We start from the raw sequence: 25834 nt of genomic DNA on the forward strand, positions 1-25834 counted from the left end.
GGAAACAAAAATTCTTGTTCATTTAACATGTTCAAAAATGTCCGTTTATCCACATAGCTAATTGTATACTAAATTTGGCAGTTTATTTTGCTAATATTAAAAAATCAAGATCTCCATATGCCAAGTCTCTGCCTTTCTCCAATTCTCTTTTTTCTTCCCTAACTCTGAAGTCAGCACATAATCATGCACCCTAATATTCTGCCTCATAGCAAGACAAATGCATAGATGCTTAGCTACTGGCCTAAGTGAACTCTTAGCAGGTCCATAAAGACTATCATGTAATTTCCATTCTTATTCCTTTAAGCATGCATGTGAGTGATCAGAAGGTAAAGTGTTAGAAGAAGCCATCCCTCTCTCATCAACTCACACTGTAAGATTCAGATCAGAGACTAGGTTTTTAGGAAAATCCTCTATACTGCCAAACTGGATCATTGTACCTATTTTGTACACTGATCTCATCTTTGTTTATTTTACAGTGTTCTATTTATTAATTTTTGCATCTGTGTTTGTGACTAAATTCTGAGAATTTCTTAGTGATTTGATTTTACTTGTTATTTATATGCATAGTACACTCTGGAATATAAGGGATATTTAAATGCTTGTGACATGAGTGGAAAAATGATTAAATTACAGAATCATACCATAAAACTTGAATGGTGGAAAGAAGATTATATTAGATGCTTTATATGAAGAATAGTTCTCATGAGTAGAAAAATTTGTTATAACAATAACTACTGGTGGAGAATTAACTAGGCCCTATTTTAGTGTGTTATGTTTTTATGAGGTATTTTTCAATAAGAACATTCATTACTTCATGAAAGTGCAGCAAGAGCTCACCAGATTAAGTTTCTGCCTCTTCGTTTATGCAAACATATGAGGAATAAATTACTGGGACAAGAATTTGTCCGTAGGCATTGTCTTTGTTTTGTACTACTGTAACAGAATAACACAGACTCTGTAATGTACAATAAGCACCGATTTATTGGCTGAAGGATGGGACATCCAAGATTGAGTGGCCACATTTTGACATCAAATTCACAGCCTCAGCCTTTTTTTTTTTTTTTCTTTTTTTTTTTTTTGAGACGGAGTTTTGCTTTTGTTTCCCAGGCTGGAGCGCAATGGTGCAATCTCGGCTCACTGCAACTTCTGCCTCCTGGGTTCAAGCGATTCTCCTGCCTCAGCCTCCTGAGTAGCTGGGATTACAGGTGCCCACCACCACGCCCAGCTTTTGTATTTTTAGTAGAGACGGGTTTCACTATGTTGGCCCAGCTGGTCTCGAACTCCTGACCTCAGGCGATCCGCCTGCCTTGGTCTCCCAAAGTGCTTGGATTACAGGAATGAGCTGCTGTGCCTGGCCGCTTCAGCCCTTTTATATTTATTATTAATCAATTCATGAGCCCTCATGACCTTAACACCTTCTATTAGGTCCCATTTGACTTACTACTCTCTCAGGAAAAGTACATCTGCTTTCATCCTCATTTTTCTTATTTTTTTGTCATCTGGAAAACATATAAGGAATAAATAAAATTGGGAAAAATGAAAAAAAGAACAGAACAAAGTCATTTAATAAAAAATTTTTACTATGACAGACATTTGTTCACAGAGGGAAGAAATTATTTAGGGACAAGAAGCCCTTTATTTTAATCACAATTTAGTTGCTGTATCGTCATTTAGTTATGTTAAAATTCTCTAGGCTCTTCTAATTCTGATTTTCTTTCTCCTTTGAAGTAAAGGTGATATTTTCCTTCCGATTTTAGACAATAGATGGCTTCCTTTTTTAAAAGCCATGTATTGACAAATCTTTTCTACTATAAACTTCATGTTTGTAAATGCAATCCTTTCAGGTTAAGCCCACATATCATTATGTTACTAGTTTAAGGAAAAACTGTCATTGAATAAGGAAAAGCTATTATTTCATTGAATATCATTATTTCTATTTCCAAAATAAGAATCATTATTATTGTTGTATCTACTTTGCGTATGCTATTATTTTAAAGATCACACCAAAATAATTTCTGGCTCAACATTTTAACAATAGAATAAATTTGAAATTCATGGCTCAGTACAGAATTCCTTTTGCATAAATATGAAATTTGAAAGATGTCCTTTGAAGTTTTAATGTATACATTATTATTAGCATATTGATTCCATCTCAAGAGATTACCCTTAGAATTTACACATTTTTTATCTTTGGGTTGAGGTACAATGAATGTCTAATAATAGATAAAGTTATAGGAATGATATTGAGAAAATCATTACTAATGATGTCATCATTGACTCTTTCTGAGATAAAATAAGTTCATGGAATTGAAGTGCTTGATAGTCATTTTATTCATCTTTACTTTGTGTATAAATTCATGGGTTACACATGCAATTTTGCTATACTGATATTACATTGTGATGAAGTCTGGGCCTTCAGTGCATCCATCACTGAAGCAATGCACGTTGTACCCTCCAAGCAACCTCTCATCATCCACCACTATTGATACTCAGTTTAAAATACGATATAAAAGGCTGGGATATATTCACCATTAAAATATTAATATGGCCTCTGAAAAGGAAAAGTCACCCTCCTGCCTCACCTTATTCTCACCAATTAACACCACCATGACTACTCTCTGCAACCACCAACCCCAATCTCAGTTAATGATTTTGAGCACAATTTATTATGAAAATTAAAGTAAATGAATGGAAAAACAAGAGAGTCTAAGGAAAAAAAATGAAAAGCAGTTCCTTGGAGATCATTAAGTTTCTTTTTCAGTTGTTCTGTACTTATGCTTTTGGATGGCATCTAAAGTGTAATTTTTTTTTCAATTTTACTTCTAATATTAAGATTTAAAAAGTGATATTTGCTTTCATTTTAACTATTTATGTGAATTGCATGGTTCTCAAAAATGAAAATACTGTGTCTGTTGACCATCATAATTTAAAATATCATGTTTCTTTAGTTGTTATGTGATCCTGTAAGAATGCATGAGCATATACATATTCTAAGATGAAGAAAGGGGCCATTCTTCAAACACATATGAGAATACAAGTAGAATACAAGTAGATACATTAAATTAATTTCTAATAATAAACATAAATGATATATCAGTATTTAACATACTCAAGGTGGCGGTTTTAATTCATCAGCATTTCTTTAAAAACTTTATTTTTACTGCTTTCTTATATTGATGTGAAGTGATTATCTAGTATACTCAATCTGTGCTGTTTTTCAGTATTCTAAGAGGAAATTTGTACATAAAATGGGTTTTGATTTTCATTATTATGTTTTAAACCAACAGTGATAGAAAACTACAATTTATTCATCGGTTACAAAAGTTTAGTGTTTGTAAACAAGTGCTCATTAACATTACTTTTATATGTGATACATATTTTACAATAAATCTTATGTCTATAGGGTCCTCCTGGAGCTGCAGGTGCAGAGGGAAGACAAGGTGAAAAAGGCGCTAAGGTAAAAAAATAATAATATATACATAATATATATATAATAGGTATTATATTTGAAAATTTCATGCATAAATTGATCAACTTTTTTCAGTACATTTAATAAAATAATAAAGGTATTTTCTCATCATTAATGTGCTCCTATATTTTACTTCCTAACAGGGGGAAGCAGGTGCAGAAGGTCCTCCTGGAAAAACCGGCCCAGTCGGTCCTCAGGGACCTGCAGGAAAGCCTGGTCCAGAAGGTCTTCGGGGCATCCCTGGTCCTGTGGTGAGCATCTGTATTAAAAAGATGCCATTTTGAAAATAACATTTTTATTTTAAAAAAATTATGAATGAAGGTGCCTATGTTAGCATTATTTCATAAGTTATCGTATGGATAATTTTGTGGGAATTCTGTAAATATAATGTAAAAAAGATACTCTTCAAATATTTAAGTATATCATTTATTTAATAAGTTCATGGTGAAGCACTAACTTATAAAGAGAAAACAGAAAACTAAATTTTAAAATTTCAATGATGTGAAATGTTTATATATATACCTATGTGTATATATATGTGTGTGTATTTGATTATAGACATATACACATAGTAAAGACACAAAATTATTTACAATATTTGTAGATGTCCTCCATGTGGCGGAACTTAAGGGTGATATTTCCTTTGTTTTCTTATTGTATTTCTAAAATTTAAAATAAATAAATATGTATTCTTTTATTAATTTAAAAAATCAATCATTTTTATTTTCTCTAGGGAGAACAAGGTCTCCCTGGAGCTGCAGGCCAAGATGGACCACCTGGTCCTATGGTGAGTGAGATCTTTTCAGTCATTTAAAAAGTGAGAATTTCTAAAACAAAATTATTTATTAGCTAGAATTTTTGACATTTTAGTTTATAAATAGGTTTGTATTTTTTCTAATAGTCCAAGCAGTGTATTATTTTGTTTTAGAGGAAAGTTATCCTAACTGATAGGTATATGTAAAATAAACCACTTGATCAGAAGATTTGTTTCTTTCTTATACACTTTGGATGAAAAAAAATATTTCCACTCTGAATGAAATGCCACTAATGATCCAGCCAGTGTTTTTCCTAGTCTGGATAGTTCCCTAAAACGCTTGCAGTTACACTTATTTTCCTGGCATTTCACTTTAAAAAGTATGCTGGCACCAGCATACAGTGATTCTTTGACCAAACAAATTGTTCTCTTCGTGAGTCATACAGGCTGAAACACAAAACAATAAAACTCAGTGAAAAAAGATATGGCTACTGTAACACTGAAGCTTGGTCACTATCATTAAGTCTGTGTGCAAACAACAGGCTTGAGAAATGCAATAAAGCATTTTGTTGACTGGGATACTATTCATAGGTGGAGTTTATTATAGGATCCGAGGCTATACTTGATACAAATTTGAGCAAAAAGTGAGAATAAAAGACTTGCCCTTTAAAATAATTACTTACTAGGTGACTTAGTTGCTTTATATATATATATTTCTTATGGTAGAGATTTTTAAGTGTCATTATCCAGTAATAGTTAAGTGTGGAGTGATTAATCAAAATGGCAAATCATACATATAGCACTCGTATGTGTGGTATTAGTTAAGTCCTTCTATATGATATTTTAAAATTTATTCAAATGCCTTTTATCATAAATATATTAATTATCTCAGAGATAGAAACATACACGCAAAGCCATCACAACTGGGATTCACAATTCATTCAGGAAGAATTTTGGTTATTCCTTTTAACAAAGATGCCACAGCATCTTTGATATGCAAAGCATACGTACCAAATATTTTATGTTTTAAAGAGATTATTTAAACTTTCACTGAAGAATTTAAAGATCACTTATTTAGTAACTAGATAAAAGTCATCAAATTTTGGTAGATTTCAAGCAGGAGATGATCAGTTCTGCCCATTATCTCACCAGCTTAGGAAAAGGTCCCCGGTTGAAGCAGGATCAGCTCTTCATCTGTACCATTACTTAGGAATATTCTCCTTAGATATGATAAACTCATAACTGTCCAGAGTCAGAGCCTGGAAGGAAAAAATACCTTGCCTTAATGTCACTCTAAAATTTGCCAGAGATTTTTTCTTGTTATTTCAGATTTTCCAGTAAATATTTTGACCTTTCTGCAGATGAAATAAAAAGCACCATGCTTGAGATTTCCTTCAGCTAATATTAAAAATAAAACCTTCTGACATACCACCTGATTTGGCATACAAACTTCTGTATTTTTGTCTTTTAAATAAATGTGAGTTTACAGTGCAAGAGGACAGAATAATTTCCAAATCCTTTTGGTAAAGCAGAATGATAAGCATCAGAAGTGGGCTGCATGGGCACATTCCATTCTGACTGCTTGTTTTATGAAGAGTACTTACGATGTGAATATAATGTGTAGTTTTTTTCATAGCTTTAATTAGTCTTGACTTGTGATATGTAATCTCAATGAAAATGCTACTTGGTCTTCATGAGGTGAGGATGGGCAGATAAATCATCTTCAAAATGCTGTTTATGGCAATTTAATGAGCCTTTCAACTCAACTAAGAAAGATCTATTTTAGTAGGTAATTTTTAAATCAGAATGAGAAGTAACTTATTATGGTTGCTAGTTAAGGTTATCGACTCTAGAGCCAAACTCCCGGGTTCAGAAACAAGCACTACCACTTTCTTGGTGCATGACTTTAGGAACATTACCTTTTTTTTTGGCTTTAAGTTCTTCATTTATAAAATGGGAATATCGCTAGCCTCTATCCAGTGATATTTCTAAAGTTTAAATAAGTTAAATTGGGATATGGATATCTTCTACCCCATGGGGTTCTTAAGTTAATTAAATGAATTGCTTGTAAATCACTTTTATATCTCCAATTAGCACTAGTAGCGCCAAATCAAGAATCATTAAATGAATGAAATAATGATAAATATGTTGAAAACCAATCAATTTTATATTCTTAGTGGAAAGTAACTAAATTTGACCTCATTCATGCATGTGTGTCATCAATAAACCTTATGCAAGTTGTTGACTATTAAAGCAAATGGAAGAGATCAACAAGTACAATTATACTTACAAAAGTTAGAGTGTTAACATGTTAAGTACTATGACAGACTCAAGCAGAGGATACTAGATATACACAGAGTTGGACCATTTAAATGTAATTTCCTCTAGGGACCCTTCCCTGTTTAGAAATATGATATGATTATTAAAGAAGGAACAGAGAGGTCTAAGTGTGTATAACACAGTGGCTGTGAGATTAACGAGATATGGAAATTCATAGAGGTTTCTATTAATCTCTGAAATTAATCTGTGTGAAAGCTGTAATAATAATAATACTTTCTCCATGATGAATTTTTTCCTCATTATAACATATATTCACATCCATATCCAAATCTACACAGGCTTCAATTTGCTTATCATTGGAGTTCTACAAGTACCTACTGGGTCTCTTTTCCCCTTCTAGAAGCTGCCTGTAACTACCTACTGTATTGTTTCTACTGGTGAGATAAAGCTACCAAGACATTCCCCTTTTCCCCACCTTTTAAATACAACTTAGCTGTTCAGTAAGTACAACTTACCTACTTTCATCTCTCCAGATTGGCAGCTACCTATTTAGACAATTGAAATATCTAACAGAGCATCCATTACACACATAGATAAGTTTAATAATTTTATAGTAAGTTTCTGGATATGAAATTCTTTGGAGTAGAGTAAAACAAACTGATTTTTTAAACTCTTAAAATGATTTCTGCTTGGTGTCTGCCCACACTATGTTATCAGCTCTACTAGAGTCAGATATGATATAGTATTTATTTTTTACTTGAAAAAGTACATATTTCACATGGTAAAAAACTTGTTTATAAACATGAATTCAACATATATTTACATTTGTATGTGTGTATAGGTAGGTGTACACACACACACACACACACACTCACACACACACACTAAAAATGTGTACTTAGATCACCGTATGGAATTGAAGATTGACAAATAGCACATACGGGTTGGGCGTGGTGGCTCATGCCTGTAATCCCAGCTACTCGGGAGGCTGAGGTGGGAGAATAGCTTGAACCCGGGAGGCGCAGGTTGCAGTGAGCCAAGATCACACCATTGTACTCCAGCCTGGGCGAGTGAGCGAGACTCTGTTTCAAAAATAAAAAAAATAAATAGCACATATGGAAGCTAATCAAAAGCTAAGGATGATGATCAGCCTATATAAATAACTCTATTCGAGTTTGTTTTTTTAAGTGGGACTCTGCTAGAGTCGGTATAATATAATTTTATTAGGGTTTCTTAAAGAATTTTTAAAATTTTCATTAGAATTTTGTATTGGTTGAATTATACTACTATTTTAGTAGTCAACCAACATTAAATGGGAATAAGACTGAATGTTTCATGTATTTATTTATTTATTGAGACAGAGTCTCACTCTGTCACTGAGGCTGGAGTGCAGTGGCACAATTACGAGTCACTACAACCTTGTCCTTCTAGACTTAGGTGATCCTCCCACCTCAGCCTCCCGGTTAGCTGGGACTACAGGTTTGTGCCACTACACCAGGCTAATTTTTGGCATTTTTAGTACAGATAGGTTTTTGACAGTTGCCCAGGCTGCTCTTGGACTCCAGGGCTCAAGCGATCCATCCACCGCTGTCTCCCAAAGTGCTGGGATTACAGGCGTGAGCCACCAAGCCTGTCCAATTGAGTGTTTTTAAGAGAAGAATAATGGTGTCTAAATTCTACCCTCTGATACAAAGTCAAAATGGAAATGATTTAGTCACTTTTAAAACTAAAATGTATTTGATTTTTTGAAGTCAGAATTAACATCTGTCTTAGCTTTAAGGTTTTATTTTGTCTTGTTTCATATTCTTTTAAGACTGTATTTGTTTTAATGCAGCTGAAAAATTATTTAGCATTTATATTCAAACAAGATTATTTAGTATTATCACACATTTCTGCTTTTGATAACAAAATGTTAAATAAAATAGCTGATAGCATTATTTTTAAATGATAAAAACTTAAAAGATAGGATGGGATACTGAATTAGAGTTTATTTCTTTAATGCTACATTTAAGTTATCTGTAGACAAGGGTGATATGGGTAGCATTCCACAATGATTAAAAAGGTTTATATAAAAAAGCATTTGGTTTTCACCAGATTAAATATTATTCCACAATTTTATATTTTAAATAAAGTGTAGGATCTGCAGTTTCTTTAAATTTCAATGAACTGGAGTTTTGAAATGCAGATCAAAGCAAATATTCCAGAAAGCATAATACTGCAGGGGAAAATGTTTGCTTGTGTATTCTAGACACTTAAGAATGTATCATCCCTGTTTTCCTTTTCACTTTATTACTTATGAATTATGTATTTCCCTGGGGGTTTTCAACTTACAATATCTGAAAGAGAAAAATAGAAAATATGTATAGTTAGAATAACATTTTTATATGCAGAGTTGATGTTTTTGATCTGTTTCAGGTTCAGAGGGTTATTTATAACTGCTGTCAATATCATACCAATTTATATTTCCAGCTGACGAAAATAAAAACTGATTTTATTTGGCAAATTCATCTTTAGATGTAGCTTACAATGTTATGAGAGATTATTAGCTTAGATAAATTAATACTCATTATCTTTAACTTCTTCATGAATAATATTTATGGAAAGGATTTTTAATGCATTTAAAACACAAATAATGTCTAATATATTTTTCACTAGGCTTGAGCAATTAGAATCACTAGTAGTTCTTTTCTTGCCATTTTAGCTTTTTCTATTAGAATGAGATGAGAAAGTTGACAGGTATTTATCTGTAGCATATCTAAAACTAATGATAATAATTCAAATTTATATTACGCTTCACTGTTATATACAGTTTTTACTATGGAGAGCGAAGCCCCCCAGTAATGGGGAGATAACTATATACTTGAAAGTGAATTTGACAATTTCATTGTGGTCTTTTTGTCTGAGATTTAACAGGGCGGGATGATTGTTTATTCTTATACAAAAGAGAATGTAACTAAATTCATATAAATTTGACTCTGAGGATTAGTAATTTTCTCCCTATTAGAAGATTATTATTAAGCACATCTACACTTAAAACTGCATATGCTTGTATGAAAATAACTTTTGTCTGTTGTCAATTGAATAATATAGGGAAATTGTCCACTTTAATACTTACAGAATTTCAAATTCAGTTATGAATTAAAAAACATAAATATATCTAATAATAGTCTAAAATACCATTGTTACACAAGGGCTAATTTATATTAACACTATTCTTGCTCTTTCCTGATATTCACAGTTTCAGTTTGAGAAGTAGGCTTCAGAAACTAAAGAATAGGGAGGGCCCATCCTCATTCATGCAGCAACTCTATGAGATAGGAATTGTAGTCCCCAGCTTATAGATGAGAAAACTGAAGCTCTGTTTGTCCAATTAATTTAAGTAGCTAAGAAGGGAGTTTGGTATCTATGCCAGACCTATCCTATTCTGAACCCATACTTTTCCTAGTACATCATACTGCTTGGATCAGATCCATAGTTCTTAATGCTTTAAATTCACAAAAATTATGGACCAGGATATAGTGTGCTTTTTTACACTGAAGAAATAGAGTGTTTCCAGATAGAGGAAAATATTACTCATGGTAGCCTTGTAGAAGATACAATAGAGGTAACTCATGATGTACTTTGGTAAAAAGTTAAAACAATTTGCTGTCATAGAGCCATGATGAAAATTTTTACTGAAATATAATTGAGCTAATTCAATTCTATCAAAATAATTCTAATTCATAGAGAAACCATATGAACAGTTTGCTTTTGTTGCTGGGTGCCTTAGGACTTGTGGCAAGCAGTAGTGACATATCTAGGTTATCGAGGCCCTAATTTCATGAGTCACATATAAATCGTTTTTTTAGCATCAGTTTCACTTCCAACAGCATCTGTTGCCTGCGTAGTTTCACTTGTATAATTTCACAACAAGGACTGTATTTTGTGTTGTCTTCAAAATTGTAGTACAACAATTTGGTTAGTGTGGTGTGTTTTTGTGTTTTGTTTTGTTTACTTTTTCTAGCAACAGGGTCTTCCTCTGTCACCCATGCTGGAGTGCAGTGGCGTGATCTTAGCTCACTGAAGCCTCAAACTCATGGGTTCAAGTGACCCTCCTGCTTTAGACTCTCAAGTAGCTGGGACAGCAGGTGCACACCACCAATTCTAGTTTTTGCTTTTTTTTTTTCTTTGTAGACAAAATGTCTCGCTATGTTACCCAGGCTGGTTGCAAGTTCCTAGGTTCAAGCGGTCCTCCCACCTCAGGCTCTCAAATTGCTAGGATTACAGGTGTGAGCCATTGTGCCTGGCCTAGAGTACAACAATTTGTAGATAAAACAGTTTGTTCGAAAGTCATCAGTAAGAAAATTTCCTTGGGCGGGGGGCAGGACAAAGAGTTATTTGCTAAAGTCATGCCATAATTTTCATAGAAATATAAGTTAAAAGGATAAATGTCTTAGTCTGGAACTATTAAAAACATTAAATTATTGAAATAGAAGTATATTTATATAAAAAATTTATTTATTTATTTCATAAATCATTTAGATATGAGGTGCAATTTAGAAATTACAGCTGAAAGTACCATCTTGATGTAGTTTGTAACGTCTTATAGTTTAGCTTAGAGAAATTAATAGTCATGATCTCTAACTTCTTCATGAATAATATACATGTAATATTTTACTGGGATTATTAAGTATTCTTAGTATATGTCTCTCTCCAGTAATCATAGTGAAAGACATCTAATTTCAAGAGAACAAAGAATAAGAATTGAGATCAGAATTCAGAAAATTGGCCATGGCCTAGAAGAATTACAGAGTTCCATGTTTTAATTTAGTATATATAGGAATTATCTTCTTATTCTATAGAATATTATTAGGCAACCATTCTAATGTATACAAATAGAGGTTGTTATTTAAATACAAACCAAACAGTGTATTAAAATTTTGTCTAATTTTTTCCTGTGGTTATCAAAGATTTATTGACTGTCAAAGGTTTATTGAGTTTTTTCAAAAATGTTACTAAAAATATTATAAACTTTTAAATTTGTGTAACATAAAAATGTTTGAATAACTGGAGATATAATTTGGAAATCCCTTCTAAAACTACTGTACTTAAAAATTGACACTTTATTCTTAACTGAAAAGCCATATAACCATGTTCTATTTCTAACTTTACATTCATTTAATCAAAATTATTAATATTCTAGTTACAAATTAAACCATAGTGTTTTAAATATATAAATTTACTTAGGAGCCTTAAAAATAAAGCAACATTAATCATTACTATTTTCAACTCCATATTTTCAAAACCAAACTAGCTCTGTGACTAGTTATAGGATTCTCTAATTCATACCTACTCTGTTTTTTGTTGTTGTTGTTGTTGTTTTTGTTATTATTTAGGGACCTCCTGGCTTACCTGGTCTCAAAGGTGACCCTGGCTCCAAGGGTGAAAAGGTGAGAATAAAAGAATGTGTTATTAATAAAAGAATATGCTTTTATATACTAATAGCCCTGCTTTTGCAGATTAAAATCATTCAAAAGAAAATTTCAAACAATATCTTCATCATTCTAACCCTGAAAAAAGCTTCAATCCTTAGCTTCCCAGATGTATGTAGAGGGGAGAAAATATGCAAATAGTGAAAAATGTGCCAGAATTCAGTGCTGTATCTTCTCAAGTTTCCATTATAGCAACCATATGGAGAAAGCATATGGTTATACTAAAATAACTATTCAGAAAATAAACAGACTGAATAACAAAATATCTATTTTTATGTTTTTAAATGTGAAAATAAAAATTTTAAACTAGAAATATCTTTCAAATACTAATTTGATGTCCTAGAATTTATGCTGAGTTGCACCAAGTACTTAGAGAAATGAGCCTTTTTAAAAATGGTATTATTATTGTTTGGATTATTTTTAAATCTTCAAATGCCTTTTAAAGACTGCAGAGTCTCTGAAGAATAGAAATTATTTCATATTAAATAAGATGCTTATTAAAATAATGAGTTTTCTGTTATTTATTCAACTAATATTATAGATGATCATTATTGGTTAAGAGATTCCTCAAATGGAACACTTAAAATGATATTTTTAGAAAGCATTTTGTTTTGTAATACTTCCAATGCTTAATAAAGCCCTCACTTAAAGTAAGCAGTAAAAGATCCAGTTAGGTGATGAGAAGGAGATTCTTAACTGTATATTTCATTCAGAAGGCTGTTTTAATGTTGTTTTATCAGCATTGTTCATTTTTATGCTTTAGAAATTTAATGTGCAAATATTTTATAACTAAGATTTTATGAAGATAGTAATGTACATGTTACTATTTTTTTCTCTGCCTTTCAAAGGGACATCCTGGTTTAATTGGCCTGATTGGTCCTCCAGGAGAACAAGGGGAAAAAGGTGACCGAGGGCTCCCTGGAACTCAAGGATCTCCAGGAGCAAAAGGGGATGGGGTGAGTAAAAATATAGGTTATTTTTTCTACTCATTTCCAATAATACACACACACACACACACACACACACACACACACACAGTCCTTGAAGTATGATCAAAGAAAGAATTTAGAGTGTCTTAATTCTAATTTGTTTAAGTCAGTAATGTTCTTAAAAAGATATTTTTATTCAGCCCTAGAGTAAATAAATTTTAAAATATTTAAGTTAGAAACCATAAAAATTACAGTTGAGTATTATTTAAACAAACATGTACTAAATTCCCATCACCTGTAAATCATATTCTGAGGGATAAAGGAATATACACATAAACACATATAGATTGAAAACAAAAACCTCAGATACTGTAGCAACATAGGAAAAATTCCGATTATTCTGCACGTTATTTTTTAGATTCACCATGGAAAAATGTTTAAGCCATTCATAAATATTTTTGCATTCTCTAAATTTTACAGTGTATGCTGTTATGAAAATATTGAAAAGTTATGAAAACATGAAAATGAAATAGCTGAGAAAATCCCTTTAAACTGGCTGATTCTCTCTCTAGGGAATTCCTGGTCCTGCTGGTCCCTTAGGTCCACCTGGTCCTCCAGGCTTACCAGTAAGTACAAGACAAAATAACCTTATAAGGTAGGGTTAAGTTACAAATATAACAAAGAGACACAAATGCTCCAGATTTTTATCTGTGCTTTTGCATTTGCATTTTGTAGGGTCCTCAAGGCCCAAAGGGTAACAAAGGCTCTACTGTAAGTACTTTTCCCTTTGGCAATTTAATTTTGCATTTAAACCTATTTAATTGCCTCTTCTTTATTTATGTCCTCTCTCTTCTTTCTAACAGGGACCCGCTGGCCAGAAAGGTGACAGTGGTCTTCCAGGGCCTCCTGGGCCTCCAGTAAGTACATGTTAACAAGAGTGATGTTCTGATAATTTGCATCTGGAGGCTGCCAATGATTTCTCTGAATTTATAAGATAGACAAAAAGCACATTCTGTCAAAAGTGCTGATTTTATAGGAAACATTAACTATATCATTTAAGTAATCAAGTCTACATGCCAAGACTTAAATTTTAATTGATTTCACTCTTCAAATATAAATACCTTAATTATATATTCTAGTCTTGTTTTTATTAATTTTTCAAGAGAATCATATACTATTTTGTCACATTAATGAAACCAATTTATTTTATGCCATAAAGATACATTTATACTTGACTCCAAGAATAATGACAAAAATTCAGATGCTTCACATTTTTTCCTAGTGCCTATATAAGGATACTAATAAAAGCAATAGTAATAGCTACCACTTATTAATACTAAAATGTTCTAGGCTTCACATAACTAATTAGATGGTAGAATTAAAATATAGATCCATGTGAAAGAAATGTTAGTCTTCTTTCTTGAGCCAAAACCTTTCCAACTATATGTATACTAGTTTGCTAGGGCTACCATAGCAAAGTACCACAGAGTCGGTGCTCAAACAACAGAAATGTATTGTCTCCCAGTGTTGGAGGCTAGAAGTCCTAGATCAAGGTGTCCACAGTGTTGGTTCCTTCTGAGGTCCATGGTGGAAGGATCTGTTCTGCACTTCTCTTCTTGGCTTGTGGTGGCTGTCTTTTCCCTGTGTCTCTTCACATTATCTTCCCTATTTGGGTGTATCTGTGTTTAAATTTCTCCTTTTTATAAGAATATCACTTATATTGGATTAGGGCCCACTCTAGTGATGTTATCTTAACTAATTATATTTTCAGTGACTGTATTTCCAAATGGGATTACATTCTGAGATACTGAGAATTAGGACTTCAACATTACAAATTTTTGTGGGATACAATTCAACCCATGACAATATGATAACTGTTTGATATAGCTCTGCTCGTAATGTAAATTCAAGTCTGGTTGCATTGATTTTAAGTTTGTTAATTTATAATGATTTAAGTCACACATATTTGAAGCAAACTAATGTGTACATATTTTTTAAAGTTTAATGTTTTATAATATAAATTATCATCAAATATAATAGTTGATTAGATAGCGCAATAGCTTTAAAGTGCTGTTCTAATCCTCAGAGACTTTACAATCTAGTTGTGGAGTTAGGGCATATAAATGATGACTAATTAATAAACAAGAGATGAACATATATAACATCTACACAAATCTGTGCTATATTATTGTTGTATAGATAAAGGGCGAGAAATCATCTAACTTATTCACCTACCTCAGTATCTCCACCAAGTTCATCATAGAAGAATCTATGTTTATATATTTATAAACTTATCCTATAGCATAAATTTTGTAGCTACTGAAAAGCTAAACCAACTCTAATTTCTTATAACAAAAACATAACCAGTAATAATTAATATCCGCAGAATATTCCACTTTATGAAACAATTGCACTCACATTATCTTCTTTACAGGGTCCACCTGGTGAAGTCATTCAGCCTTTACCAATCTTGTCCTCCAAAAAAACGAGAAGACATACTGAAGGCATGCAAGCAGATGTAGATGATAATATTCTTGATTACTCAGATGGAATGGAAGAAATATTTGGTTCCCTCAATTCCCTGAAACAAGACATCGAGCATATGAAATTTCCAATGGGTACTCAGACTAATCCAGCCCGAACTTGTAAAGACCTGCAACTCAGCCATCCTGACTTCCCAGATGGTATGTTAATAATACATGACAAAGCAAATGTACCGAGCCCCTGAGTTTCTGAGGTGCATTGTCAGCTCATTCATTCTAGTTAAATGTTTAATACAGTCTCTAAATAAAATGAAACAGTTATTAATTATCTTCTAGACCAAAAAAATCATTTGTATTGCATAAATCAAGATTTGCTTTGGAAAATCCTTGTCTGTTAAATGGGATTTTATTAAATTATGTCAAGATCATTTTTGGATGATTACAGCTAACATAAATGTACTTTGCTTGTAATAACTATCACAGAATGGATATTGTGTATACACACGTGTATATTGTAATATGATGATTACTAACTTCATGTTAATGTGAATACTTACATTAATATGATTATTATTTTAGATTAATATGAATAATATGGATATGTGTAAATAGTATAACTGATGTATATTTGATCTATCAGTTTAGCAATGATTTGGTGAACAGAATATTTAAGAATTGGGATAGCTTGGGGCAAAAATGTATCTTTAATTGATCCACAGTTATTCCAAACAACTGTGAATAGCTTACTTACTAATAACAATTAGGATAATTCATCATACCAACTCTTTGACAAAACCTTTATATACCTACTGATCAGAGAAAGAAAGAGTTTCAGGTTGCTAAGTTAGCTGACTTAACTCGTACAATTATTAAAGTAGGAAGGGGCAGATCTTCATCTGATTTTTAAATTTCTCACTTTATGTTGAACTATATTGTCTCCCCTTTACTCCGTAGAAAATATTGTTTTGAACTACCAGTCATATAATGGCAGTTATAACTGTGATCTAAGTAACTCAATACAGATAGAAAAGTTCAGTGTAGTTCAGAAACAGCCAGTATAAAAAAAAGGATGTCACAAAAATCTTATCTTAATCAAGCATAGCCCGTTAAAGGTAAAACACGGGTAATTATTAGTGTTCCTATACAAACTGGTATCTAACATCTTCATGTTTATAATATGTTTATCTGAAAAATATACATTTAGTTTAGTGATTTATAAGGAGATTTACTTTTAACTGGTATTATTTAAGCAAAGGATTTGGATGATTTAGATAATTCAATGTTATATACTCCTAAAACCCATATAAGATATATCAAAGGTATACAGTGGTTATCTTTACTTGGTAAAATCAGATGATTTTTTATTTCCTTGTATTTTTTTTCCTGGGAATTCTAATTTGTTTCAGACATGAGTATATTAATGGTATAATCTGAAAAAATATAGATGTTTTTGTTAAAAAAGATATTAAAGTTATGCGACTATTAGAATACTTTTCCTGTTAAAATACAAGTAGTAGCAGAAGATAAAGCAGGTTGATATTGCATTTTTTAGAGTTCCAGCACCAAGATAAGCAATTTGAGCTTTTAAAATAATAAAAGTTTGTAACCAGTGGACTTATATAATTCAAATATTTGAAATGAAGTGGCAGCATGAAAAACAGTTGGAAGTATAAAGGTAGAAAGAATTCGATTCCTTTCCTTCTCAGTATAAAGGTCAAAGCTGCCACCCCTATAAAAAAAAAGTTAACAAGAGAAAAGTATTAAAAATGTATTTGATTATAGTTCAACATAACATAGGAGCCTTCAGATTCAAGCTCCAAAGATACAGAGGAAGCTGTCTGATTTTATGCTTACGTTCGATAAGGCAGGGACAGCTGTGTAGAAATGCAATATAATATTGGACCAAAAAAGGATATGAGCTAATGATACTAATCTAAGTAGGGAAACCTAGTAAGGCCTTCTGTTCAGATTTTCCCTGGCCTCTGTGTTGTAGCATTCCATCCTCCCAGGTACGGAGTAGAACCCCTCTGGAATAAGGGTTTTAATTTCTTTATGGCCAGCTGTTACACAGAAAGGTGGGTGAAGGTTATGTTAGCAGTGGCAAATCCATATGGTATACTAAGGGTTGTAGGAGTGAAAGTTTACTAAAAAGTTTTAGAACAGAAATGAAAGAAAGTAAAGTACACTTGGAAGAGGGTCAAGCGGACAACTCGAGGGCTTCAAGTGCATGGTTTGACCTTTGACTTGGGGTTTTCTACATTGGCATGTTTCTGAGGTTTGTGCCTCTTCTCGCCTGATTCTTCCCTTGGGGTGGGCTGTCTGCAAGTGCAGTGGGCTGCCAGCACTTGGGAGGGGCCACACACACATTTTGTTTCCTGGAGTTGTGCGCATGCTCACTTGAGGCATTTTCCCTTACCAGTTGAGTGTTCCCAGAGGAAGGTTATCTACCAGTTAAACTCCAACCATTTGCATCTTAGTGCACATGCTTGAGCCCAGTAGCCCACCTCCTGAGATCATATAAAGAAGCTGCTGGTCACCAGTTTCAGGTGTTTTCTATGAGGGAAAGGGAGACGGCCAGTCCCTGGCACCAGCTGCAACCAATTGTTGTTTTAGCGAGACAGTTTAACAGCTGCCTGACCTTCATCTGATGGTTGCCTGACATTCCTGGTGGGGTTGGCAGGGCTCTCCTGCCCTGCTTATGGCTGACTGACTACCTACTATAACAGTTAGAGTAATATGTTTAGGTTTTATAGCTGGCTTTGCAAAAACGGGGTTCTGGTTTCTATGACCCACTTTGGCGAGGAGGGATTCTAATTTCCAGGACTTGCCTCAAGAGTGAATGAGGGATGAGAGACAGGAAGGCAGAGGTCAACTGCTTCAGAGGCTTCAGAAAAACTGCTTCAGAGGCTTTCACGTTGGGGTATCATTTTTTGAGCCCCAACAGAAGGAAGCAAAGTAATGTTTACATGTATATCATTTTTGGCTCCTAGTAACTCTTGTTAACTAAAGCCATATTGTCAGTTATCAAAAGACTAACTTTGTTACTCCCGCTATTTTCCATAATTACTCACATAACACCAAATGAATGGTGATAATTATTCACATAATAAAATATGTTCTGCAACATTTCAGCAACGGCATTAATAGCAGGCTGCATTAAAATATATAAAGTAGTCCTTCTTAGGACCCCCTTCAAAGAGAGAGTACATTTATTGCAAGAAGTTATTTTTTATATAAAATAAGGCAGAGGTATGATCTCTGAGGCTAAGTAGATACGATATCACCTCCATTGTTACAAATTGAACAAACAAGGAAGAAAATATGCTGATTACACTACTCAGATTACTTAAGTAGTAAATAATACTTATGAGATGTGGAGTCAAGTATGCCTTATTTCAATATGCATGCAATTTATTACACAGGGATAAATGGAATGTTAATATTTGAGGAGATGATATTTAAGCTGAAACCAAAAAGTGATAAGCATGATAAGAATTTTAAAAATGTATTCCAGGTAGAATATATGGGGCGTTTGCAAAGCTTTGAGGCAGACAAGAGAAAGTGTCACTCTTTATTACAAATATGCCCAAAAGCTTAAAAGGGAAAAGATCTATTAATATGTATTTTCCTTATTTCTCTTTCTAATAAAATTTGATATCTAATATATTCAACAATGATGTCAATGAATTTTTATATGACATATTTTTTGCTACCTTCTAGGTGAATATTGGATTGATCCTAACCAAGGTTGCTCAGGAGATTCCTTCAAAGTTTACTGTAATTTCACATCTGGTGGTGAGACTTGCATTTATCCAGATAAAAAATCTGAAGGAGTAAGTACCAATCTGTTTTGGTGGTGAATGTTGACAGTTCCTGCCATGTTTTGCAATATTGAACTAAACAGGAAAATTATACTGTTATATTTTCATTTATCTGCTTTTCTTACAGAATAATTAGAGTACTTCATTTGCATAAACATGAATAAGCACCAAATTGATGCACAGAGTTAACAAATACTTCTCTTCTTTATTTTCTACCCAGATGTATTCTTTCTGCACCTGCTTGCTCTCTAAAATTCTATGGCTTTCCATGACACAGCACAGCTGAATCTCAAATTTTAGCACCAGTATAGTGTTCTTCTGCCCAATTACCACATCATAGACCTCACAGCTGCATATTACATCCAAAATATCTAATTTTATAAAGAATTAATCTTTTATATACAAGTCTTTCCTGCACTTACATATTTTTTAAATATTTAGTTTATTTAAACAAATTCTTTAATTTTTACCTGACAGTATTACCAGTATACTGAGTTCTGTCTTCAAAGCTAAATGCAAATCATTAATGTAAAGAAAGTTTGTTCACGGGCATAACTATATTCTCCAAACATTTTATAAGTGGGACATTTTGTCTTTATTGGTATTCATGTAATAAATCTCATTCTTCCTAGTAAATGGTGTGGACAATAGAGGCACAGAAACTCCTTAAGGCAAAACAAGGAGCTTTATGTGTGACTAATGGTTTTGGGAGAAAAGTTAAGTTTCTGAGTAAAGAGTAGGTAGTAAGGGCAGGAGAAAAAACAACTTCCATCTCCCAACACTACTTGGCATGTAATGAAGCACAGTAAAGCTCCCCTAGCCTCCAGAGAAATGTGGAAAAACAGAAAATGCCGTTTCTTACACAGATAACTCGAGTTCCCTGTTGTGAGGACTTATATACCCTTTGCTGTTCTTCACAAAGCAGAACAATAAATGCAGATCTATAAAAGATTCTAAATATTCTAACCAGCAGGGAGTAATTCGGGTTGTTTCCAGTCAGTGCCTTTCACACAGCATCTCTCCTTAGCTACTGGCTACTTTCAAACATGTTCCTTGGCTGTGGAGTGAAGACGGTACCTGCCTTGCTTGATGAAGCTGACTGACATTTTGTAGATTTCCTTTGCAAAGGGTTTCTGAGTGTTCCACCAATGTCCGCTACAACCCTTAGTATGCCTTTACCATTCTGTCTTTCCTCTTTTCCTTTAGAGCTGATAAAGACAACAAAAAGGAAATGACTCAATCTTCACTACATAGAATGTACAGGATCTATCTCAAATTTTTCTCCTTGTCTCATTTTGTATAATCTAATTTGTGTAATTTTAAAACGATTTTAAGCACTCTTTATTTTCTTAGTCTTACTGAAAATGAATTATATGTATATAAAAATACTGTTGATATTGTAAATTTTCACCTACTCACTAACTTTTCTGTTCCTTTGCAACAGGTAAGAATTTCATCATGGCCAAAGGAGAAACCAGGAAGTTGGTTTAGTGAATTTAAGAGGGGAAAACTGGTATGTTATTACCTCAACATGAAATGGTTTTTCACAAACTCAAGAAGTGACGTTCTGATTATATATTTCTGGACCTTAACAGTGAAAGTCTAAATTATGCTAAATGAGGATTCCCTGTGGTCTCTAGTTTGCTCCACTTATTATCTCTTAGACCACTGTGGTATCTTAAAGCAACCTAACATTTTTGTATAAAAGTAAATGGAAATATGCTAAATTTACTGAAAACAAGGATCAAATCATACATACAATTTATTAAGTAGCTGAGATAGACATCATAAAAATTGATTATGTTAGAAATATCAGGTATAAAGAATATAATATCTACTTAATATCCTCCTATTATTTCACTTTCTGTCTGCTTGAAACCTAATTCCTTCTTTGTTCTTCATTTCAATAAGTTGGAATGTGCAGCTTTTTCTGATTGTTCTGGCACAAATTTAAAGATTTCCATAGAATTACCAGTTCACTTCAATAATTTTCTAAAGATATTTTAAGATTAGATGTCAAAATTAAATTAATATTTAAAATGTGTTTAAACATATACATGTGTTTAAAGTATTTTATTTAGAATTTATTGAGTTTAAAGTATTTTCCAGTTATCCAGATAATTATTCAGTTGTTTAATTTTCTTTGAAAAGCTATTATTTTCCATTTATGGTTATTTATACAGTTATTATTTCTATACAAACTCATGCATATTAACCACTTTTATTGACATTCTCCACTGGAGTAATAATTCTCTATTGCAGTCTTCAAGTTGCATATTAAATATCCATATTACATTATTTCTTTGTATAAGTTTAAAAATATATACAGATAGAACTCTATGTGTGTGGATTGAATTTTCCCAGTAGATTTTTTTTCTTCAACCCCACAAGAATACTCATGATCTGACCTGCTATTCAGTAATAACTAAGTAAAATCTGTTTTAAGGAAGAAAATAACAGATAACTGCCTTTACATTGACCTAATCTATAACCCAGGTGAACATCTTAACCTTTTTTTTTTCAAATTTAAGTGTATATGTTTCAGCTGAACTCAGATATTTTTATTATCAAAAATAAGACAATTTATAAAGATGATATGAGACAGTTGTTAATAAATTACAACTGAGACTATTTTCCTGCTATAATTACAGAATAAGTATTGACTCAACAAATATTAACTTGTCTTGTCTTGCACATTATGCTTGGTGCTGGCAATACAATGTTGAATACACACATCATCTAAAAATAGATAAACAGGCATTTCTGAAAATATTAATAACCTTTGAGGACTATTGTCCCAAAATGAAAAGTGTAGGAACATGTTTACAGATTTGGGTAAAGTTGATACATTTTGAAATGTTTGAAAAGAATAGTCAAAATCAAACAACATAAAACCAGCTAATCTTTGCATTATTCTGAGATTCCTTGGTTTTCATTGTTTCATTATTTTACCAATTTTTTTTCAAAAAGATACACAAATATATTGAAACATTTCTTGGAAACTAAAGCTTTTTTTATAGTGTTTATTGTTTAGGAACTAAGACATAGAGATAAAATGATTTTTTCAAAGATAAGCAGTGGCTACAGTAACTTAGATGGGATACAATTCATAAAATTTTGTCTCTGGGTTTTCTGACCCTCAATGTACACTTTTTTTCATTAGGTTAAGGTGGGTCTTTTGATTCATCTACATGCTTCTGGCATCACAGTGCACTGTCGACAGTGATTTAATTCTTTGTAGTATAAAAGAGGAAAAGAGTCATTAGGTGTATTTTTATTCCTTTATTCCTAGCTTTCATATCTAGATGTTGAAGGAAATTCCATCAATATGGTGCAAATGACATTCCTGAAACTTCTGACTGCCTCTGCTCGGCAAAATTTCACCTACCACTGTCATCAGTCAGCAGCCTGGTATGATGTGTCATCAGGAAGTTATGACAAAGCACTTCGGTTCCTGGGATCAAATGATGAGGAGATGTCCTATGACAATAACCCTTTCATCAAGGCACTGTATGATGGCTGTGCGGTGAGTATAAGTTCTGCTTGTCTTCCTTCACAGAGATGAGAGGCAGCATGTTACTGTTTCAGCTGGTCCTTAGCCAGATTTTTCTCATAAAATGGGTGTCAGTTGTTATTGACATTTGATGCTTAATCTTGGCATGTTAAACTATGGTATGTGAGAAACCAGTAATGTTAACACACACACAGTTACACACATAGATACCCTGAAACATTTTTAAAGGCATAGCAGAAGGTATTCTTGGATTATATGTTATTTTATTCTGACATTTGAATCATATCACAGCTAGTTATTCCTAAAATGAAAAAGAAAATAAAAAACCTTATTCCATTTGCCTCCTTATTGGTGATTTTAAAATGACAGATAAATGAATCACCATTATACCATTTATAATATCAATAATTTTTAGCCCTATATTTTGTTTATAAGAAGCTTGTTAATTTGTACTATATCAGTTTGAGATCCACTATCATTATTGTTATCTCTACCTTATAGAACTACCTTTTTCACACACATAAGATTTTATATAAGAAAATAATAAATAGGTGCCCTAAAAAGCTCATTGCTTTAGCTGAGTATTGATGACTGAAGAGAAGTCACAATTATAAAAAAATAAGTTCATGTTTTCATCAAAATGAGTGGAGTGCAAGTAGAATGAAGAAGAGAGAATAAAGCAAATGAATGGAGCAAGAGTTGGGAAAAGCTTTTCCACTATAGTTTGTTGTTAAATATTCATAAAATTAACATATAGCAGAATAAATTTTTTTGACTTTTGACCTTCTGCGTTATAGCTCGGAACCTGTGTTCAACTTTTTCTGTAGAATTTGACCATGTATATGTTAACTGTAATGGTAAAGATGTATTATTTATACAGGAGGGGCTGGGTGTGATGTCTTACCCCTGTAATCCCAGAACTTTGGCAGGCCATGGCGGGCAGATCACCTGAGGTCAGGAGTTCAAGACCAGCCTGGCCAACAAGTGAAACCTCATCTACTAAAAATACAAAAATTAGCCAGCCATGGTGGCACATGCCAGGAGGTCCAGGTACTCGGGAGACTGAGGCAGGAGAATGGCTTGAAACCAGGAGGCAGAAGTTGCAGTGAGCTGAGATCACTGCTCTCCAGCCTGAGCAACAGAGCAAGACTCTATCTCAAAAAAAAAAAAAAGGAAAAAAAAATTTATATGAGGATTCAATACCAACATCAATTTTCATATTAAATTGTATTTAACTCAAGCCTCTTTTAACTATGAAATATATAGCACTATCATAGTTAAGTAGTTACAGCTAAATATTAAATGTAGTAATCAATATTCAAAATTTAGAACTATATCAGTGATAAGAATTATTACATAGATAATAGAAAATTTGTTTTTCTATTCTCTTCTCTCTCAGCTTCTTACCTCCACTCAGAAGCCCAAGAAAAAATAAGAGGCATTTAAAAATATTAAAAGATTGTATAACTTTTTATTTCTGCTTTATTTTACAGTCCAGAAAAGGCTATGAAAAGACTGTCATTGAAATCAATACACCAAAAATTGATCAAGTACCTATTGTTGATGTCATGATCAATGACTTTGGTGATCAGAATCAGAAGTTCGGATTTGAAGTTGGTCCTGTTTGTTTTCTTGGCTAAGATTAAGACAAAGAACACATCAAATCAACAGAAAATATACCTTGGTGCCACCAACCCATTTTGTGCCACATGCAAGTTTTGAATAAGGATGGTATAGAAAACAACTTGCTACATAAACAGGTACCACTTAGGAAATACCGATGCCCTTGTGGGGGCAGAATCACATGGCAAAAGCTTTGAAAATCATAAAGATATAAGTTAGTGTGGCTAAGATGGAAACAGGGCTGATTCTTGATTCCCAATTCTCAACTCTCCTTTTCCTATTTGAATTTCTTTGGTGCTGTAGAAAACAAAAAGAGAAAAATATATATTCATAAAAAATATGGTGCTCATTCTCATCCATCCAGGATGTACTAAAACAGTGTGTTTAATAAATTGTAATTATTTTGTGTACAGTTCTATACTGTTACCTGCGTCCATTTCCAAAACTTGCACGTGTCCCTGAATTCCATCTGACTCTAATTTTATGAGAATTGCAGAACTCTGATGGCAATAAATATATGTATTATGAAAAAATAAAGTTGTAATTTCTGATGACTCTAAGTCCCTTTCTTTGGTTAATAATAAAATGCCTTTGTATATATTGATGTTGAAGAGTTCAATTATTTGATGTCGCCAACAAAATTCTCAGAGGGCAAAAATCTGGAAGACTTTTGGAAGCACACTCCGATCAACTCGTCTCTGCCGACGGTCATTTTGCTGAATTTCATCCAAAAATATTATGCATTTTGATGCTTTATTCAAGGCTATACCTCAAACTTTTTCTTCTCAGAATCCAGGATTTCACAGGATACTTGTATATATGGAAAACAAGCAAGTTTATATTTTTGGACAGGGAAATGTGTGTAAGAAAGTATATTAACAAATCAATGCTTCCGTCAAGCAAACAATCATATGTATAATTTTTTTTCTACCTTATCTCATCTCATTGTTTTCAGTGTGCTTCAATAATGCAGGTTAATATTAAAGATGGAAATTAAACAATTATTTATGAATTTGTGCAATGTTAGATTTTCTTATCAATCAAGTTCTTGAATTTAATTCTAAGTTGCATATTATAACAGTCTTGAAAATTATTTTACTTGCCCAACAAATATTACTTTTTTCCTTTCAAGATAATTTTATAAATCATTTGACCTACCTAATTGCTAAATAAATAACATATGGTGGACTGTTATTAAGAGTATTTGTTTTAAGTCATTCAGGAAAATCTAAACTTTTTTTCCACTAAGGTATTTACTTTAAGGTAGTTTGAAATAGCAATACAATTTAAAAATTAAAAACTGAATTTTGTATCTATTTTAAGTAATATATGTAAGACTTGAAAATAAATGTTTTATTATTTCATATATAAAGTGTTAAATTAATTGATACCAGATTTCACTGGAACAGTTTCAACTGATAATTTATCACAAAAGAACATAACTGTAATATTGAAATTAAAAAGTGAAATTTGTCATAAAGAATTTCTTT

General features: G+C 32.6%; 1 protein-coding gene across 2 annotated transcripts in view; it reads left to right on the forward strand.

Moving 5' to 3' along the window:
- COL11A1 (collagen type XI alpha 1 chain) overlaps window positions 1-24948 on the forward strand; it is a 217920-nt gene extending 192972 nt beyond the window's left edge. For both annotated transcript variants that reach the window (XM_030824979.1, XM_030824980.1), the window contains 13 exons: window positions 3404-3457; window positions 3613-3720; window positions 4203-4256; window positions 11879-11932; window positions 12823-12930; window positions 13476-13529; window positions 13639-13674; window positions 13767-13820; window positions 15338-15587; window positions 19107-19219; window positions 20652-20720; window positions 22500-22733; window positions 24215-24948. In XM_030824979.1, coding sequence (XP_030680839.1) covers window positions 3404-3457; window positions 3613-3720; window positions 4203-4256; window positions 11879-11932; window positions 12823-12930; window positions 13476-13529; window positions 13639-13674; window positions 13767-13820; window positions 15338-15587; window positions 19107-19219; window positions 20652-20720; window positions 22500-22733; window positions 24215-24361 — 1335 coding nt within the window. In that variant the 3' untranslated portion in view covers window positions 24362-24948. The remainder of the gene's footprint in view (window positions 1-3403; window positions 3458-3612; window positions 3721-4202; window positions 4257-11878; window positions 11933-12822; window positions 12931-13475; window positions 13530-13638; window positions 13675-13766; window positions 13821-15337; window positions 15588-19106; window positions 19220-20651; window positions 20721-22499; window positions 22734-24214) is intronic.
- Window positions 24949-25834: the final 886 nt, after the last annotated feature.

The sequence above is a fragment of the Nomascus leucogenys genome, chromosome 12, assembly GCF_006542625.1.
Source record: "Nomascus leucogenys isolate Asia chromosome 12, Asia_NLE_v1, whole genome shotgun sequence".
Lineage (NCBI taxonomy): Eukaryota > Metazoa > Chordata > Mammalia > Primates > Hylobatidae > Nomascus > Nomascus leucogenys.